This window comes from Saccostrea echinata, unplaced genomic scaffold (assembly GCF_033153115.1).
Source record: "Saccostrea echinata isolate AGI-Se365-2 ecotype Australia unplaced genomic scaffold, CSIRO_AGI_Sech_v1 ptg000045l, whole genome shotgun sequence".
In the NCBI taxonomy this organism is placed as follows: Eukaryota; Metazoa; Mollusca; class Bivalvia; order Ostreida; family Ostreidae; genus Saccostrea; species Saccostrea echinata.
The window spans coordinates 6017425-6038021 of NW_026889794.1; the positions used below are offsets into that span (position 1 = coordinate 6017425).

General features: G+C 33.9%; 1 protein-coding gene across 1 annotated transcript in view; it reads left to right on the forward strand.

Moving 5' to 3' along the window:
- The window catches only part of LOC133201669 (uncharacterized), a 224096-nt gene extending 203879 nt beyond the window's left edge, over positions 1-20217 (forward strand). The window contains 25 exon segments of the mRNA XM_061337456.1: positions 125-274; positions 392-608; positions 1264-1427; positions 4279-4587; positions 5143-5326; positions 6853-7064; positions 8059-8245; positions 8350-8520; positions 8901-9299; positions 9383-9533; positions 11296-11435; positions 11548-11645; positions 12463-12655; positions 12783-12891; positions 13756-13963; positions 14138-14342; positions 14503-14706; positions 15289-15592; positions 16385-16402; positions 17923-17969; positions 18356-18384; positions 18807-18857; positions 18959-19117; positions 19413-19568; positions 19879-20217. Coding sequence (XP_061193440.1) covers positions 125-274; positions 392-608; positions 1264-1427; positions 4279-4587; positions 5143-5326; positions 6853-7064; positions 8059-8245; positions 8350-8520; positions 8901-9299; positions 9383-9533; positions 11296-11435; positions 11548-11645; positions 12463-12655; positions 12783-12891; positions 13756-13963; positions 14138-14342; positions 14503-14706; positions 15289-15592; positions 16385-16402; positions 17923-17969; positions 18356-18384; positions 18807-18857; positions 18959-19117; positions 19413-19568; positions 19879-20025 — 4212 coding nt within the window. The 3' untranslated portion in view covers positions 20026-20217.
- Positions 20218-20597: the final 380 nt, after the last annotated feature.

A 20597-nucleotide genomic window follows, 5' to 3' on the forward strand; every position in this document is an offset into this window, starting at 1 on the left:
GTAGCCAGTGATCTCTTAACCCCCACCCCCACCCCACCTCAAAAAATGGCAGAGGGCTACTTTATTGCAGTTATTTGAAATGCTTAAAAATTCAATGAATAATTATATTTTTTAAAAAAAAAAGGTGAGAATGAAGGCAGCTGACCAAAATGGTGAGGTAGTGACAGAGATTCTGTTTTGGGAGAGCACTGAAGATGGAATTGCTACATACAAATACAAGTTAGAAAAAGAGTTTGAAAACTGTGTGTGCTGTTTTAGAAATCCAGTACCTCAGGTATTTTAAAAATCTAAGTGGTAATATCTCTAAAACACTAAAAGAAAAAAAATTTACAAGACTAGTATTTCATGAATGTCATGACACTTAATATGTACATTATAATATTTACTTTAGTCCTGTGAAGGATGTAATTGCTCCAGTTACCTTGTGAACCAAGGATATTATTTGAATGAGACCTTCAGTACAACTCCAGCCCCAACTACTTCAGCTCCCGTAAATATAACCTACCCACCATATGATGTTGTGGACAAACAAGGAACTAGTGTCATTGATAAAGCTGATCCTACAACTAACATCGCTCAAAGTTCTTGTGGAGTCCAGATTTACTCAGGTTATATTTCATGAGTTATAGCTCCCCCTCTACACACATTTGTTTTTAGCTGGTCCCTCTGTAGTTACAAAATGTATCCAGCCAATAGAAATCTTGCAATCCTTCCTTAGAAATGTACTCAAAAGTTCTAAATATTGTTGCTAATGACCTTAGAAATGTACTCAAAAGTTTTAAATATTAATTGTTGCTAATGATCTAAAGGTTTGAAATGATCTTGTTCAGGGGCAATGAACTATATAAATCATGACAATTATTTTTGAGCTATAACTTGTGACCCAGCCAACTCTAGAACTGAAATCAAATATAAGTACATTACTGCTTTTGACAATTAGTTGTATATATATCATAATCTTGACTAGAGGAGGAGGGGCAATGAGAGACTGGAATTATGTTAAAAATCAATCTGGGCTGTATCTTTTATCATGTATGAATGTAAACCTCTGCATGTTGCTGCCAATGAGCTGAAGATGTGTGTATAATCTTGATTCGAGGTGATTGCATGGTCTTAGGGTCATTATCATTGGTATGGTTGACAATGGAGAAGACATGTTTAAAAACTTCTGTTTTGTTTTGATTTTAATGTGAATAAAAATGCTACAATATAGTTATACATGTGTGTGTTAGCATGATTAATAATTTTATGTGTGATTTTCAGAGAATAAAGAAGCTAATTCCAGTGCGTTTGTTGTGTCCTGGTGCAGATATCATAATGACAGCTACAAATTGAGAAAATTAAGAACTGATATTGATGTTAATCCAAGTCAAAATTTTCACAACTACAGGGTGCACTTTGCTGTGAAAAATGAGGATGCTCAATCTGTAAGTTGACCATTTATTTGATATCTTTATTCCTTTGAAATTAAAAAGGATGGTAACAAAAATAAACTTTTTAAAGCAATATTAAAAGTACAGAGTCAGAAAAGATAAAATTAAGCTTCCTTACTTCCTCCATGATTGTGAAGATTAAAAATTAATCAAATTACCCCCCCCCCCCCCCCCCATTAAGATAAAGCTACAATAAGGGGTTCAAGTATAGGAAAATTCTTTAAGAAAACAGCTTGGCTACAATAACTTAAACCAGTATGTACAGTGGCTGCAACGTTATTGTTGACAACTTACACCAACGATCACGTTACACGAACGATTCTGCACGATTAACGCACGATTAAAGCTGTTACACAAACGATCCTTCACGCACATCATTCTACACGTTACACGATCTTTCATGATTGCTAATGCAAATGCACGATTCTTCACGCAAAATAGTTAAAAATATTTAGGAGTGGATATTTTCAAAACGAAATAAGGCTTAATAATTATTTTAGATTCCAAATCATTGATACTATTCATCGACTTTGGAAAACTTAAAAAATATTCTGAAATGGATATTTTTGAAACTAAATAAGACTTCTTAGTTATAATTAATTTTGGATTACAAAAATATATTTACGTAATTTTCCGACTTAGGAAAATTGATTTTGTTCTTTACGATTGATATGTAAAGATGTTATTTATGATCGATTGCTGTATGTTCTATCAGATGATATAGGTGGGCCGTGAGTTTTGATTAATTTCTATTGAATTTTATGATATACAGTAAGGGGCATGGGATTAAAAAAAGGCATAAAAATGAATTTGTGAATTTCTAAAATTAACAATTATTTTACAAATCATTCATATGCAGGAAATATAAAAATAAAGTAAGTTACAGAGATAAAGACTGATAAAAGTAACCCTGATAATCATGTCGTGTACATTCGCCGACTAAATATTTATGTAACTAAAGCATTGGGAATTATTTAATTATTTTTTTTTTGTAAAAATATACATTTTTGATATAAAAATTTCTTAACCACAATTAGCAGTAAACATAATTAATTTACATCAGAGAAAAAATTGTTAAACATCTTAAATACGGTTTACCATTAAAGGTCACGCTATTTCATTGAAGAGAATACAATATTGTACGACTTACTATATTGCTTATGTACAAATGATATTAGTTTGTTCAATATGTAAATCACGCTTCATTTATTTTATTTGGAATAAAGAAAACAGACCAGCGAAATGCTTGTTTAACAAATAACATTCCGATAAAAACTAACAAAATGAAATTTGCACGTTTCTTAACGCACGATCAGGCACGATTAAAACCGCAAATGATTGAGCCTGATACACGCACGATCTATCTTTCACGAACGATCAAGCAAGTTACACGAACGATTCTACACGATTGGTTTGTCAACAATAACGTTGCAGCCACTGTAAGCATTATCAAGTAGTAAAATTTGAAGTTTGTTAAAATTATAACTCCAGGACGAAGGTTGGGTTAAACTTTGGGTACATAGTTTTATACAAGAAGAGGAATAGACATAAACAATTGTTTGATTGCCTGGGACAGGTGACAAGTAAAACTGTAGAACACTTGCCTTGATGGGCAAGTGAACAAGCAAGTGAACATAGATGGTTAGCAGCAGTTTCACAGTAGATCTTAATTTAAAATATATACATGTAGCATAAGCAGAGCTTCTTTGAAATTAAGAAATTCAGTGATTCAAAAGTTAAACAGTTTGCATTGGATATCAGAAATATATCAAAAATGTGAAGAAAAAATTATTATACCCCCCCCCCCCCAAATGAAGTTGGGGGTGGGGTGGGGTAAGGAGTACATAGGAATCACCTTCAGTTGTCAGTCTATCTGTGCAATCTTCTCTGGACTACAAGTTTGTAATGGAGAATCACTGGAAGCTCATACTTGGTGCAGAAATTGTTCATGACTAGAGAAAGTATCTTGACCTTGACCCATTTGGGCAATTTCAAGGTCAAATGCAGAAAAGGTATAAAATTCTTGTCCGGGCTTTAACTTAGCAATGGAGAATCATTGGAAGCTCATTGTTGGTAGAGAGATTGTTCATATCTAGTGGAGTGTCATGACCTTGACCCAAGATCATTTGGGGAAGTTCAAAGTCAAAGACAGAAAAAGTATAAAATTCTTGTCTGGGCTTTTTACTTAACAATGGAGAATCATTGGAAGCTCCTACTTGGTACAGAGATTGTTCATGTCTAGTGGGAATGTCTTTACTTTGACCCAAGGTCATTCTTACATGTTCAAGGTTACTGACAGATAGACTATAGAATACTACGGAATTCTTGTCTGGGCTGTAAGTTGTAATGGAGAATCATTGGAAACTCATACTTGGAATAAAGACTGTTTATGGCCAAAATTTGAATGGGCACTTTAAAAAAAATGCAGCAGGGGTATTATTTTGTGAGCTTGCTCATAGTACTTATAGTTTAAGTCCAGGTGTATCTTTTCAACTACATGTATAATAATAACCCAGTAGAGCTACAGTCTCATGAGAGACTTCTGATTTTCTTATTTGAATAGAACTTTGTACACATTTAGACTACATACATCTTGATTTTGTGTGCTTTTTTCCTTCTAAAATTATTTAAACATGCTGCTCCTGCATGTCTGCTTTAAACGAAAGAAATGTTATTAGAATCTTATCAAGAGTTCAGGAGAAGTATGCTATATTTATCTTTTTTTCTGATCATTTAATGTCAACTAGCAGAGCTACAGTTTTATTAAGGATTTGTTGGTTTGAGGAACAGAAATATGTAATTGTAGATCATTCAGAACTTTATATTGACCTTTTATTCTTTGTAGATTGTGATGTGCATGATGGTATACATGGATGAGAATTTCCTGAATGAGATTTGTGATGTCCCTCATCTGTCCACTAATGCTTTATTGTTCATTCATGTGTTCAAACGACTGAACAAGCTACCAGAACATGCAGACAAATTCAGTGTTTGGTCAGCGAGAGCCTCCATCTCTGCTCTTGAGATGCCACCCCCTGTAGGAACTGTATGTAGATCAGGTCCACAGTTCATCGGATTTACTAATCCTATCATGAAGTATGAAGCAGGAGTTGGTACAGCACCGCTGGGGACAGATGTTGTTGAATTCAGAGAGGTAAATCATTAATACATGAGTCAAATTAATCTGCAGCATCTCACTGTATTTAAATTTCAAGTTTATTCAGATCAGAGCTTATAATGCTAGGGTGTGACCACAATAGGTGGATAATGCTCAAATCTTGCAAGAGGCATGGGGATCCTGGGAGGGCAAAAGGTGTCAGACTTTAAAATAATATACAGTGAAACTTGTTTAATCCGGATGTTGTATAATCCGAAATCTTGTCTAATGCGGTATAAAATTTCAGTCTGTTGCAGTAAATTTCATTGTTTTAAATGTTGTCTAATCCAGAATGTTGTCTAATCCGACCAAATTCTTTGGAACCAATGGTGTCCGGATTAGACAAGTTTTACTGTAGTTACTGACTTTTTTCCAGTAACTTCAAGACCACGATTTATATAAACTTACATACATGTAGTATTAAGCAATCTAGTGCAGATAAGATCAGAATTGAGGTTTCTAGGTTATAATACAGGGGTTCATTTACATATTTATGCATCAGAAAAACAATTTGATTCTTCTGTCCAGTTATTTTTTTTAATATATTTTCAGATTGATCAGCCTTGTGTACCTTGTACTGGAAATTGCTCTTACTATGTCTGTGATGCAAACTGTTTGACTGCACAGACTGTCCAGAAAACATTTGTCCTCACCAATATCAGTCTACCCTCCAAGAGAATCACAGTAAATGATACTGGACATCAGACAGAGGAAATCGTAACATACTATCTAACAGGTAAAAGTCCCAACTTTTAGCTAATGCTTACAATATTGAAATCCATATGAGTTTTCTTCAGTGTCCCGGCTAGATTGAAAGTTTTGCTGCAGCTCCATTTCTGTGTAACTGTAAGATATTGTAAACGGATTGAAGTTGCACTAGTCTTTAAGATGTGTTCTAGAACATATTAAATTTGAAAAAGTAATTCCTGTTGGATCATACAAAAAATAAAGAGAATACAAACTTTAAGCTTGAGCATGTGCAGTGGCTTGTAAACAAATGGCATGTTGGAAGTCAAATGAAAATGTGGTAGTTCAATAATTCTAACTGGCTCTGGGCATAAAAAAAGAAACCCAACCTGGGAAAAAAAGACTGGAAGCAGTGTATTTAAGTAAGGGAGCATACAAGGGAGTACCATATATACTCATATACTATATACCATACATAGACTTTTTTGGGAGTTAAATTTTAGTCCAAAACTCTATGTCCCACTTATAGGCGAGTCATAAAAAGACTGGTATTTTTCTGGAATGTAGTATTTCTTAAACAACTCCTACGATTATCGTTGCTAAAGTCTGGACATAGTATTTATTTAGTGTATTCTAAGATTCTATTATTTATGCATTCTAAGATTATGCTTTAAGTACCTCAAGTATTTAGAAATTAGAAATTTAATAACTTTATTTTATCTTCAGAGTGTATTGTTTATTTTGTTAATTATTTACTGAACTAATTCCTTAAATGACCTACTGTAAATATATTGTTTATCAGTAAAATTGAATTGCGAACCTCGTATAATGCCAACTTGGCATTGATGAATAATATTGAAATATTCATATGTACCGTCTTAAATACACACACAATGAAGACACATTTTAAATTTGTGTGAATTTATAATAATTTAATTTTGTTTGTATTCTAGCCTCTGATTGGTTAATATCCAAAAAGGAACACAAATTATTTCTGTATAACCTGGTTTGGTATGGGGACACACCCCCTTGACAACCAGCTGAATCGTCTGTTTCCATACAATCCTCTCATTTCCAGTCCTCGGGATTCATGGAAAATTCCAGATTTAATAAATGTACCTTTAATTTCAAACAATAATTCGATCTTACCACATGTAACCAAACAACATGGCTGCTAGGCCTATGTATCAGTTTTTACCTCCCCTCGATTCCCATCACTTCCGTTACTTCCGTTACTACGGTTGTATTATTGAGCGGCAAATTTGAACTAATAAAAAGTAACGAAATTTTACACCCATAGTTATTAAATGATTTTAAAATTAAATTATAAGGAATGACTCTAATCCTTGGCCAAATTATTCGAGTATAACCTGGTTTGGGTCAGTTTACGCTGTTTTATAATCCGCTTCGCGGATTATAAAGCGTAAACTGACCCAAACCAGGTTATACTCGAATAATTTGGCCAAGAATTAGAGTCATTCCTAAAATAAATTAGGTGCAAAAGAAATATTAGTGAATTCAGACTCTTCAAAATATTTATACTCTATACAGTATATATTATTACTATATTCATAGTAAAGGGTGTGACAGGATCAGGAGACACTGCTGTAGCCTCCTCTAATGGTTTCTATGTGGATGACACGCCTCCTGTTTTTGACTCGGAAATCATGAGTGGATTTTTCTACTATGATGTAGGACAAGGGGAGAATACTCCAGTCAAGCTGCAAAAATCTAATGACACAATCAAGTGTATGTGGAAATGTGACGATGATGAAAGTGGAATTATGGTATGTCAATTAATGTCTGTAAATGTATTGGGATGATTTTAATCGATAATATGTTTCAAATAAAAATTATATACAGAAATTATATTTATTTAATAGTCATAAATTTATGATTCATAGCTTTAGATTGTACATGTTATTTGTGACCAGAGGGTTTGTAGCAATCCTGCACTGAGGTCATTTGAACAAGGTCAAGGTCACTGCATTTACTTGTTCATGCCTTGATTTGTAATGGAATAAGTTTAAAAAATTATACCTGGCCTGAGGGTTGAATCTGTTATGGCCTTGAAAAAAGGTCATTTGGCCTAGCTCAAGGTCACACAAGGTGAAGAAATGTAAAATTCTGAAGGTTTCAGAATTGTTATATTGTGAAAAAAAGACTTTGTAATGAAAAAGCATCTTGAGGTCATACTTGACACAAAATTGGTTGTGACAAAGAGGTCTGGAGTTTTTTCTAGGTTGTTTGGATATGGTCAAGGTCACATGGCCAAGAAGTTCTTTGGGACATTACCTTTTAATGCCAGGACTGAAAAGTCATACTTTCATACACAACACAAAGGTTGCTGGTGGGCAAAGTGTTGTGACCTTCAACCTACAAATGTATACCCTACCAGATATGCCTCAGATTCTGCATTTAACATAAATGTGCCAGATTATTGAACAGTTAAAAGTTTTTGAAGAAGGGTCATTACTGAGTAACAATAAGCTCTTTGCATTGGCAATGCACACTACTTGATTTGGATGATGCATCTGACATACATTTTCAGAATGATTGAATGGGTTAAAATTTTTGAAGCAGGTCCATTCCTAAGTAACTATAAGCACTTTGTGAGGAAACTGCATGGATGTTGCATTTAGGTATGCACACTATCAGGTCTGCTGCTGCCATCATCCAGGGGAGCTTTGTAATTTTTCACTACCAGTGCTTTAGTTGGGGGAGGGGGGGGGGGAATATTAGTCACAGTAGGACAGCTGTAGTTTTGATACTCTTCATCAGGAAAATTTTTGGGCAATTGGTACATCACCAGGAGCAACAAACATTCAGAACTTCACATCAACAGGTCAAAGTATTATTGGAATCAACAATGGATTGGGTGGAATCCTAGAACATGGCTACACTTACTATGCTAGCTTTATTTGTACTAATGGCGCAGGGTTAAATGCAACCTACATTGACACTGAAGGTGAGTTTTATTGACTTTTCTCTGAATCTCTCTTGAAAGATTTTTTAACTTGCACTTTTTATAAGTATTAAATAAGGAACTGTATAATATTTCATTGTGTTGAGGTGTGGATGTGAAGTTGATCCCACCAGATGTTGACATGGTGAATACAACTATACCAGGAACCTCTCACTTCACTGAGGAAGTCTACCCTAAAGAATCCCTCCAGCAACATGACCCCACCTCTATAGGGATCACATTCACCAAGTCTGATGACCCTTCTGTTAACAGATATGGTATATTGAATTTCACTCATCTAGTGCATTTGAATGAACAAAATAGTCATTTACTGAGAAGTGTCTTCAAATATTCATTGTAAGCCATGTGAACAAGTTCAAGAACAGGAAATATTTCAGATTTATTATCTTTATTAAGAATTAAATACAAAGAAGTACATAGCGTAAGTTTAAAACCAATTAAGTTCAATGAGTTAATTTGTTTTTGATGCATTGATTTGTCTTTCTGTTTTTCCACAACTTGATCTATTTCCAAAGTTTTAAAATTATTTGAGATAGCATGGGGGCCTCATATTTGTTAAACTCCATAAGCAAACAAAGAGTCTTTGGATATAAATATATCACAATTTTTAAAAAAAATTGTTCTTTTGATATGACAGATCTTTGTGTTGGGTCTGCAGAGGAAACAGATGACATCATTCCATGTACATGGGTTGGCTACAACTTGTCAGGGTCTGCAGAGATAAAAGATGGTGCTCTCTGGGTCAATGGATTGAAAATTAGAAAGCTCTCAGACCTCAAACCTGTACAGGACTACACCACCAACAATAGCAATTCCAGAGACAGTTTTACAATGCCAGTGGGCCAGCAGATGTTTATGACCATGCGATTGTGTAATGAAGCAATGTTGTGTACCAACAAGAGTCTGGGTGTGGTAATCATAACTAACAGTGATTCTGTAGTAGCTACCTCTACCAATGGTAGTGCCATAGAGGAGAAATTATCAATTACCAGCAGAAAACGAGCAGTAGCAGAACTAGACATACAGACACCAAGGGGTAAGGCTTCTGCTACTGAACATGAAAATATGATAATTCATACTTAAAACCAATTGATTAAAATTAATGTAAATTTTCAACAGGACTAGCAAATGGTCAGGCCATTGTTGTAACCAAGCTGAGTGATTCTGATCTTGCAAAAAGCTATCGTTCAGATGCTTCCATAGATTTTGTGTCTTACGTACAGAATCCAGCAACATCCATGGACATGGTTGAAAGACTTCTATATAAAAGGTTTGTACTGGCCTGGCAGTGTTTGGAATTAAAGCAGTTAAAAGAAATTCCTTCTTATTTGATTCCAGGAAGAAAGTGGGTCATGGCACCTAAATGTAGGTACAGGTGGCTCAAATTATTTGACATTTTCCTGGACATTTTCCAGGAAAATGTCAGAACTGGTGCCCTTACCAAAAATGGATATTTTGTCACCTACACCTGGAGGTGACAGTCCCGGATCAGTTTTCCATGCTTGCAAACTGCAATAAAGAATTTAAAATTGCAATTGCACATCAAAACTCTCCAATCGTAAAATAAATTTCACTAAACAGTTGGAAAAAATACTTGAAGTATTTAATATTGCCTATTAAATCGGTTAAAAGAAATGATGCTTGATTTATATGCAAGTTCATTCTCATGATCTATGTACATAGAAAAAAAACTGCTGATATGTGCGTAAACAAATCCTGCTGACAAACAACATCATTAATCTATGAATCTAAATTAAAATTTGGTTCCCCAAAAAATGTCATTCAGAAGGTGACATGTCTGGCTTATTGGCCGATCGATTACAAAGGGAACACTGCTGCTATGTGATAATACTTTAAACAGATTTATTTTTTGCCCCATATTATTTTCACCCTTTCACAATTGCAAACAAATTTGCCTTATTTTAAATTCCTCCAGACACAGTTGTACTTAGTTGGCTTACTTGCAATGAAGGGGAAAGGGTAAAAATAAAACAGGGGTGAAAGTTTCCCTGTATGCAGTATTTTATCAAGGATCCCTATTCAGTCACTCTTCTTTAATCTATGTAGTATGTATATCTATTCATCTCATATTAATTACAGATATTAATTACAGAATATATTTTCTGTCCTTTGGCCAAACCTGGCTCATTTTTAGCTCTAATGGCCAGAGACCATAAGAGAGCTTATATGATAGTAAAGTGTATTTCATCCATCTACCTGTTTGTCTGTAAACAATTTTTCAAAATGCTACTCCTCCTATGGGTTTGGTCCACTTTCAATATTACTTGATACACAAGTAGTCTACACTAAGATACATAATTCTTTTTATCGGTTTTTAATGAACGATGTTGCCATGGTTACTAAAAATAGAAATTTCTGTGAAATTCTTTCAAAACCGCTACTTCTCCTACAGTTTCAGTCCAATTTCAATATAACTTGGTGTACAAGTAGACTACACTAAGATACATAGTTCTTTTTTTTGATTGGTTTTGATTTTGATGAAGGATGTTGCCATGGTTACTAAAACAGAAATTTCTGTGAAATTCTTTCAAAATGTTACTCCTGCTACAGTTTTTGTCCAAGTGCATTTAAACTTGACTCAGATAGAGACTAAACCAAGGATCATTGTTTTATTTATTGCTGTTGCATTTCAAGTCCAAGTGCTACCTTTCTCTACTTTTGTGAAGTAAAAACCAGTAGAGCTACAGTCTCATCAGAGACTTCTGGTTCATATAAAGAGTGCTCTTGGGAACTGTTACTTTGAGCTAAGTCTCTAGACTAGAGGTCAAGGTAAAAGCAGATCTTTTTATAAATTTCTTTAATATTTTTGTGCTTAGATAAGTTTGTTTCACACTTCACTAAAAGAGTACTATGGGTAAAGAGTCAGCAGTGTTTGAATTGAGTCAAAAGTCAAGTCAGACAGATTCTACAAGTTCCCTTTACCATTTTGTCCTTTATATTTATTAAAAGTAGGGTTCTTTGAGATGGTCACCTTTCCAGTGATGTCTATTAAATGTAAGACTGTGTTTCAGGTTTTATGGGAAAATTTTTGCATTCTCCGTGGTACCTCTAGGCAATGTCCCAATGCCTGGTCCAGTAACCATTACATACCCAGACAGTGTGGGTCATGTTACCACAGGAAACAGAACAATGCTACTGCACTGGAACCCAGGTCAGTATGTCTGTGTAAACAAGTTTATGAGCATTCTCTCCATTTTCAAAACTTGTCATGACATAGATTGTAGAGTTCAATAAAGCTTCAACAATTGTACTTTTCTTTTTAGTGATGCAGCATTGGGAAATTTCTAGCAGGACCTGTAAACATCTTCCAAAAGAAGAACAAGAAGTCTATGATGCTACCAAACAAACCATGTCTATGAAGGTGTCCTATCAATTGCGTTGTTATTTTCATATTACCGGTAGCTTCAAATTAAATACTGCCAATAACAAGACAGTAAAGAAAGATACTCAGCTTCCAACAAAGCTGAGCTAATGGGTTAACCATATAACTTGGTTGGTAGAGCACTGCACTTACATGCACCTGGGGTCTTTAGTTCAATCAAGCAGAGATTATACTCTGTTTCTACATTTATAATGTCTTTTGGACCTGGATAACAAAATATGTTTCAACTTTGCAACTAAATCATTGCCACTGAGTCTTTTTTCATGATATCATAGTGAGTGACTAGTTTGTGGTGAAAGTATTTATTTGCTTTTCAGTTACAACTAGCTTGTAAATATTTCTTTAAATTTATAAAAGTAGGTTTTCAAACATTTTACTAAAATTTGCCTGTTGATTAGAGGATAATAAGGACAGGGTTCTAAGTTTAACTTTAATGTGCATGTGAGGTAACAGACTAGAGTAGCAATTAAGAAGAAAGACAATTTCCTTAGCTCAAACTCTTCCACTATCCAGGTTAATTCCAATACATTATGCTGTAAATGTTTTTGAAATTGTCTTCATCATTCATATATCAGTCCAGGGATTTTTTTGTGTGAAGAAATGCTTGTTTGAAGTTGTGAAAGTAACTCTTGTAGTATGATCATGGGAGTTATAGTTAAAGGAAAGCAAAATTGAACTTTTCTATTCTTGTTGAAGTATCTATTAAATTTAGAGGCATTTTTATCTGTAAGTTATCTTTTAAATGAGCCCAATGAGTTGTTTTGTATTCCTTGTGTATGTCTTAATAACATTGCAGGTGTGTAATACATACTTGATTGATGAAACTGTGAAAGGGAAGGAGTTGATAAGAAGAAGAAGGGCAGTCTCAGACACAACTACTTATTTTGGGAGAGAAACACTATTTGCCCTCTCTATAACCAGGGCATCCATCTATAATTCTGCTCCAAAACTAAACAGTCAAACTGATGTTAATGTAATAGAAGATTCAGGTACTAGCAATATCACTCTCAAGACTCTCTTGCTATTCTGAATAATCAGTGTGAACTGCTTGAACCCTTTTCAAATGATATCCTCCACATGATTTATTATCATATTGATACAACTGTATTTGAATAGGTATCTTAAACTATCAGCTAATTGCTACTGATGAGGAAGGGGATGCGATCTTGTTTGTATTGCAGAACAAAACTTTGAAAGGAGAGGCTCATTTGTCACCAAGTGGATTGTAAGTTTCACAGAATTTCAAAATTTAGATACCTTAATGCCCAGCCATGAATATTTAGTGTTTGTCATGCCTGTCTTCCATCAGTTCATCAATTGCTCTGCATTTTGCTTAGTTTCAAAGAAACTGTTCGAGATATTTTAACCAAAATTCATACACTGATACATATTGATGAGAGCTTTCCAATCGATTTTCTGACCTTGACCTTCCCCATGACCTTGACTTCACTATTCCCTGTTTCATATTTAGCTCAGTTTAAAAGAAACTATTGAAGATTTTATTTTTTTTCAAAATTCATACATTGATACAAATAGATAGCTTTCGTATGACGCATAATTTATCTTGCGAGTTACTTCCCTTGGCCGCCATCTTGGAGGTCCAACTAGCGAATTTTCCTCTTTGAGCAACCAATTTTAAACTTGTATGGCAGAAATATAGGGGCAAAAATCTTTAAAATACTAAAATTACGAATTAAAGGAATCTTGTATTAACATAAATTCGTAAGAAAAATTATGTTATCTTTACAAATTGCCCAGTTTGACAAGTTTAAATTGGTTGGATAATGAAGGAATTCAGGCTCATATACCTCCAATATGGCAACCAACGGGAAATAACTCTTGCGAAAATCGTGTCTATTGAAAACTATCTATTGGTGGGAGCTATTCAATTGTTGCATTATTTTTTTTTACCTTGACCTTCCCTATGACCAAAGAAGGAAGGTATATTTCTCTTTTACTGTTGCAATATAAATGTACCTTGGGTAGGGTATTCATGTCCTATGGACATATTTCTTGTTTTAAATAAAGACTACTAAGCTTGGAATGGATCTGATTGAAACCTTCCTGTATTTTGATATATCAATTATAGTTTGGAGTACACCCCTTGTCGCGATTGTGTTGGTGAAGAGAGGCTTAAAGTCTTGCTTTATGAGAATCAGACAAACCCAGAAATTCCACCAACCAGCACAGAAGTGGCCATCAATATCCACATCCAGCCCATCAACGATCCTCCAACTGTGTTCTTAACACTGAATGGATCATCATTACTGAACAAAGATCTAACTGAACCAATAATTGTATGTATGTTAGACCTCACAGAGTTTTTCTGTTTAATGGAAATATTCGGTAGCAATTTAAAAGAAAGGCTATTAAACACTCTGTAAAACTCTGTCAACATATTTGCATGTGCATGGTTCAATCTGTTTTGTCTTTTCTTTTTCTTGATTTATAAAAATGTATTACATTTCTAGGTGTTGCTGGAAGCCATCAATGATTTCAACTCTACGAAAGAAGGAATTTGGAAAGCTCGACTTGGTGCCTATGATGTAGAAAAATCTGATGCTCTGAATCTCAAGATATCTAACCCTTTGAACTTGAACATTTCCATCACAGAAGAAAAACATGTTACACCAAAACTTTTTGACAATTGCAGCATTGAAGAAGAAATAATTGTAAGTGTGAAAGATGACTATCTACTTAAAAATTCTATGTCTCTAAGTGAATTTAAAAAAAAGATCAAATCATTTATAAGTCAAAAGAAAATGGAAAATAACTTCAAGACTTTAATTCTTATACAAGTATATTTGTTTTTAGCCCACAATGATGCCATGTGCAGAAAACTTCTCACGGAATCTACCACATAGTGAGGAACAACTCAGCTGGTTTACCTGTAATATACAGTTTATGCAGCCAAAAAATCAGTCAGGAAATTTCACATTTAGTTTCTATTTTGAAGACAGCTCTAATGGAACATCTGTGCCTATTACAATATCCTTTGGTATTATGGAAATGCCTTGTCATAACCGTGGAACATGTGAAGGTACAGTGTATCCACTCCTCCCTCTGTTGGCAGGTGGATGTATTGCATTTCATTTTTAGGTCACCTGAGTCTCTATGGTGACCCATTGCTATCTATTTTTGTCTTTGTTCAATCATGCATTAATTGTAAACTTTTGAACATTTTTAGCTTCTTTGGAATAGATGAATCAATTTTAATCAATTTGGTATGATAAACATTTATGAATAACGGGAACAAAATTTATGAATTTCATAGTCTCTACCTCCCTGAGGCCTGAGGATTGTAGCCAAAACCTTTAAAAAAAATAATGCAATCTTCAAAAATCTTATTCTTCTCTCCTGGACATTAAGCAGTCAATCTGTTGACATGATCATAAGAAAAAAATACTTTTTACCAAACTTTTGATTTATGCCTCCTGGGTTCAAGTTCCTGGATGGGGTTAAGTTGGTCAAATATTGAAAGTGCATTTCATCTTACAAAAAACTTCTCAACTCAAGGACATCTAGCAGTCAAATTGTTTGCAAGATTACTATGAGTAAACCTTATTTAGATTCATGATATTAAACAATTTTACAAATGGAATTTTTCTTCCTCACATTGTAGCTATTGGAATCTACCCCTGTAATGACACCCACAGGACTCACAGCTTTGATGCCTACTACAGATGTCATTGTACGGGAGGATATCAGGGTAGATACTGTACAGAGGACATCAATGAGTGCCTCAGTGACCCCTGTAAACCCCCATTTGTCTGTCACAATAACAAGGGAAGCTATCACTGTGCCTGTCCTTCAGGCAACCCTAACTGTGAAATAGTCATGTGGTTGATAGTGGTCAGTGTGCTCATAGTGGTTATCATCCTGGTACTGATTGGAGTATGTGTCTACAGATACGAGAAGTACCAATAGTAAGTTACTGCTTACTGCTTATTGGTTGTATGGTCAGGGTATTCTTATTGATGATTGGTAAAGTACTGTATGTATTATTTGACAATAAAAATCTCTATACAGAAAACACAATAATGAATTGACACATTCCCCCTGGTCGTCCGCGTGACACAGTGGTTAGAGCGTCTGCTCTAGAGTCACAGAGTAAGGAGTTATCCTTACGTCACGGGTTCGAATCCTCTGCAGGAAGTGGAGACCGGTCCTTCAGACGAGACTGTATTAACTGAGGTCCCGTGTCGCAGTAGGTGTTGGCACAAAAAAGAACCCTCACTGCTCAATGGCCTTAAGTGCTGAGTATAGGTATAAATTTGCATCCCTCCACCGGCAAGTGGTGACGTCTCCATATGAGTGAAAAATTCTCGAGAGGGACGTTAAACAACAAACAAACAAACATTCCCCCCGACTTTTAAATAATTTGCTCATAATGAAGCAAAATCATCGGTTCATGCTGCTTCATTACAAGTGTGTTTTACTGTACATGTACATAAATAATGATAAAGATACCAATTGGTGCTCATATTCACACATTGCTGGGTTTTTTTCTTTGTTTTTTGTTTTGTTTTTTTTTTTGGTTGTAAAAATGCAGCAAAAAGTTAATGATATTAATTGATATTAACGATATTACACTATTAAGGTATGTGTCTAACTTCTGCAGAAGCACCAAATTAAGCACCGGTAGTATAATTTTTTAAAGCAAAAATTAAAATAATTTTAAAATACTGTACTTCTAATTATCTTGTTATCTATTTCAGTAAGAAGTATATGTTAAGGTAGGTTGAGAATTTTAGATATCTTTCTGCAGTAGTAAAAGGAAAATTAAAGGCCACATGTGGCCCCTCTTCTGACATTATAATCAAAGCACATTCAAGTTGTGACAATTTGTAATTATAAATCTGAAATGATGCCAAGATCAAAACATGATGCAGTTTTGCTTTTGATCTAAAACATGGGGAAAGGTAACAGATCTCTAGATTTTCATTCTGTTTGAAACTCGAGGTCTCTTGATATTTCTTATTCAAAGGTCAAGGTCAAAGGTTAAGATTATTGATATTACCATTTTGATGCAATATGTTCACACATTATGACTTTCATATTTCATATTTTGGTAAAAATATCTTGAAAATTACACCTGTACCTGTACCATAGATTTAAGAATACCTTTGTCAAAGTAAAGGTCAAAAAACATAATGGTTTGTACCTGTCGGTAGGTAGACCAAGTGTTGTCTGATCAATATCAGGAGAACCCTTTGCTTGACAAGCATCAGACTTGGTACACTGGTACCAACTAAGGAGTAGATATTGAAGACCCCTCACAAGGTCAAGGGTTAAACTACTCTGGACATAGGAAGATATTGTCCATTCCATTTCTCACTTTGTTAGATAGACGTCAAAATTAGTACACTGATATCCTCTGAAAAAAGTAGATGACGCATGTGGATATCGAAGTCATTAATTCAACAGTTAAGGTTAAAATGGTTTCATGAACACATTTTTATATAGAACCACAAAAATGAGAGAGAGAGAATTCAAAATAATTCAGAAAGTTACGATTATGGATATAAGCTCTGTTTGACTTTGTCAGTGTTTTAGTTTGTATTTATCAGTGAATGTTTCTGTTGCTAATGCAGGTAATATTTGTTCTGTGAGATACCTAATATTTCGGCAAATAAGCATATGTTTTGAAACACTGGTATGTTAATATTTATGCTTTACCAGGTCTGGATGATTTAAATACATGGAAGTCACGAATGTTAACCACAAATTGCTACAAATACACAGTAAAAATATAAAGGTGCTCATCATTCAGAACCAAAAATTGCTATAAATACACAGTATGAATATAAGGTGTTCATCATTCAGACCAATCAAATAATGGCATTTAGAAAAAAGAAAACAAGTAAAAATAGCACTTAGTCACATGCATTAATATTTTGTTTTTGTTAGTTTTTTTCTGAGATTAAAATTTCAAGTTTGTTCACTTTAATATGTAGGGAATACCTTATTCTTCCAAAATGTTCATCTTGCTTCTAACGACTTTTTGTTGTAAAATTCTGTTTGAGGAAAAAGCAAAAGCACATGTTCTCTTTTTGTTCCCTTGAAAGTGTATTTATAGATGTATGAGAATGATGTTTTCTGATTGGTCAAAAAAAAATATTTACTCATACAAGAAGCATATATATATAGCAACTTTCAGTTATCGTTCATGACTTCCATGCATATATATATATATAGAAATCTTCCAGACCTGTTTAGTCATTATACATCATAGAACCTTAACTTTCATTTGTAGAAAAAGTATTTCTTCAGCATCTAATCCATCCATATTACATAGCCAAGGTGAGTAGCACAAGTTAAAAGATGTGACATTTCAGTCAGTGATTAAAAAGCTAGCATTCTTCAGGGCTTTCAAAAAACTTAGAAACTGGTGGTAGTTTACTAAATAGGGGGTACCTTGTGGAAGCAATTTTTATTAAATATGCTTTCAAATTTTTCTCCATAAAATATTTTGACTGGTACAATTATGACTTCATCCATATAAAAGTACTGGATACTGGCAGATTTTGAAAGGCCTGGCTGATTCTTTTAAGTAAAACAGTTTTAGAATACTTCATAAATCAATCATTTACATTCATTTATTATAGAACATGTCAAATTCATTTTTTTCATATTGTTGGAGATAATTTTGGGTTTAGTTATCTTAAAGGTTTTTTGTTTTATTTCAGATGAATTAATAGAACCAGCTCCGGATTATGTATGTTTAACTTAAATAACATGATATCAGTAATGCAGACATTATCAAATTGTAAACAACACATATATGTACCCATTTGAATATATTTGTACTTTCTTGAATTAGAGAAGAACTGTGATCTGCATCTATTATATGCACTTTAAAGATTTGAATTTATGCTGCACACAGATACATATATAAGATGTACCAATTTTACTATTTCCAGTACACATTTGTAGAATTGTATAATTACACGTGTATGCAAAATTAATAAGATTACACAGATACATGTATCAAGATTTGTTAAGTAAACTCATTTATCTAATTGAGCAAAAGAATTAAATGCCCTTTGATCAGAATTCAATACAGATCAGAAAATTGATTTTAAAAAAATGGACAATTCATTTATTATTACAACACTTACTTTTTAATTTGCATTACAGGAACTGCAGGAAATTTTTGACCTAGATCATTCTTTCCCTGTACATGTACCGGTTAGTTAAGTCATTGTTTAATATGTTAATTCCCATTATGAATAGCAAACCATTTAAAAACTACATACTGCAACACAGGTCTAAGAAAAGATGTTTTTCAGGGATTTGCTCAAAGTAAGAACACTGGTCGACCCTTCACTGAAGCTGGGTTTGTTAATAAGGTTTTTTCTGAGGAAGAGAATAATGATGTGACAACTGGCCCAAACATTCCAAAACTTTCTGTTGGAAAAAATTATCCATCTTTTGTACGCCTTCTGCTTGTAAGTCTGCATACAGAATTATTTGATTCAAACATTTGATGTTGTGTTTACTAAGAATAGGATGATCTATTAAATTATTTCAACAACAAAAAAGGAGGCCATTTCTGGATATATAGTTGACTTTATAAAGCTTTATATTTGGTTTATTCATAAAACTTGCTTTTTATTTGGTTTGACTATATTCTGAAGTTTTAACTGGCAGAGATGATGTCAAACTCTGAATTTATTTCATGATAAGCTGCATGACTTTCTTTTGAAAACTGCAATAAAGGACCAAGAAATGAATTTTTTTCAGGGATCTGCTCAAAATGAGGACAGTGGTCAACCCTATGCTGGAGTTTGGTTTGATAATAAGGGTTTTTCCGGGACATCTGGCCTAAACTTGAATAAAGATGATCCTTGCGTTCCACGATCTGCCATGGAAGATGTCAATCAATATCTTCCTCCAACAGTAAATAAAATTAGCAAACATAAAGAGTCTATAAAGTTGTTATTACATTACGTAAGACTGTATTATGTAGTTTTCAAAAAGGTTTTGACAAGACCTGAATTCATTTCATGATTAAAGCTGCTAATAATTGACTCCCTTTTAACAAGTACCAAAAAAATGAAACTTGATTATAATGATGGTTGACTGTGTTCCACACTCAGATTTTTATTAGGATGATCACAAGCCAGGGTGCCCTTGAATTATCGTTACTCTGCCTCATTTTAAACACTGAAGTACTCCATTAAAATATATTATATTAAATATATTTCAGGATTACCCTCATTCTTCAAGTGATGAATCTGATGAAAGCCAGCAGACTCTAATGGTAGAAAGGAGGCATTATCAGAGAAAAGGAAAAGTTGCACCAAGTCCATTTTCTGTGCCTAGACCTAGTGTTGTAACCAAAAAAACATTCTGAGATCTGAAAGAATTTCAGCTTGTGACCATGAAAAACTTTTACAACAATTGTGTAAATGATATGACTGGTCACATAGATGTATAACATTTTTTATTTGTGGAACTTTTTTTTGTTATTTGCTTCCTCATTATAAAGATGCTCTATATGTGTAGAAATTTGTGCAAATTGTCAAGATGTTTCATTTGTTGTACTCTGTATATTTTGTTTCTTGAAGTTTAATTTCTTTTAAACATTATGTTTTACCAGACATTAATACTAAATTCTGCAACAAAATGGCTGTTTGGTTATTATGCTGTAACAAGATGTCCTCTTATGTAAGACCAAGCACATATAAAACACTATTAATATGCAGTAAGATATATTAAGGATTTAATCTTTTGTTACAATATACACTGTAAGACTAACTGATTGGTTTGCGAATTGAAACATCTGTGGATGCCCTTTGTTACATCCCCTGCAAACAAAGTTTGGGGGGGTCCCTTATTATATAAACTGCAAACAAAGTTTGGGGGTACATGTACCAGTATATAGGAATCACCTTGTCCATTTGTCTAGCTATTGATGCAATCCCA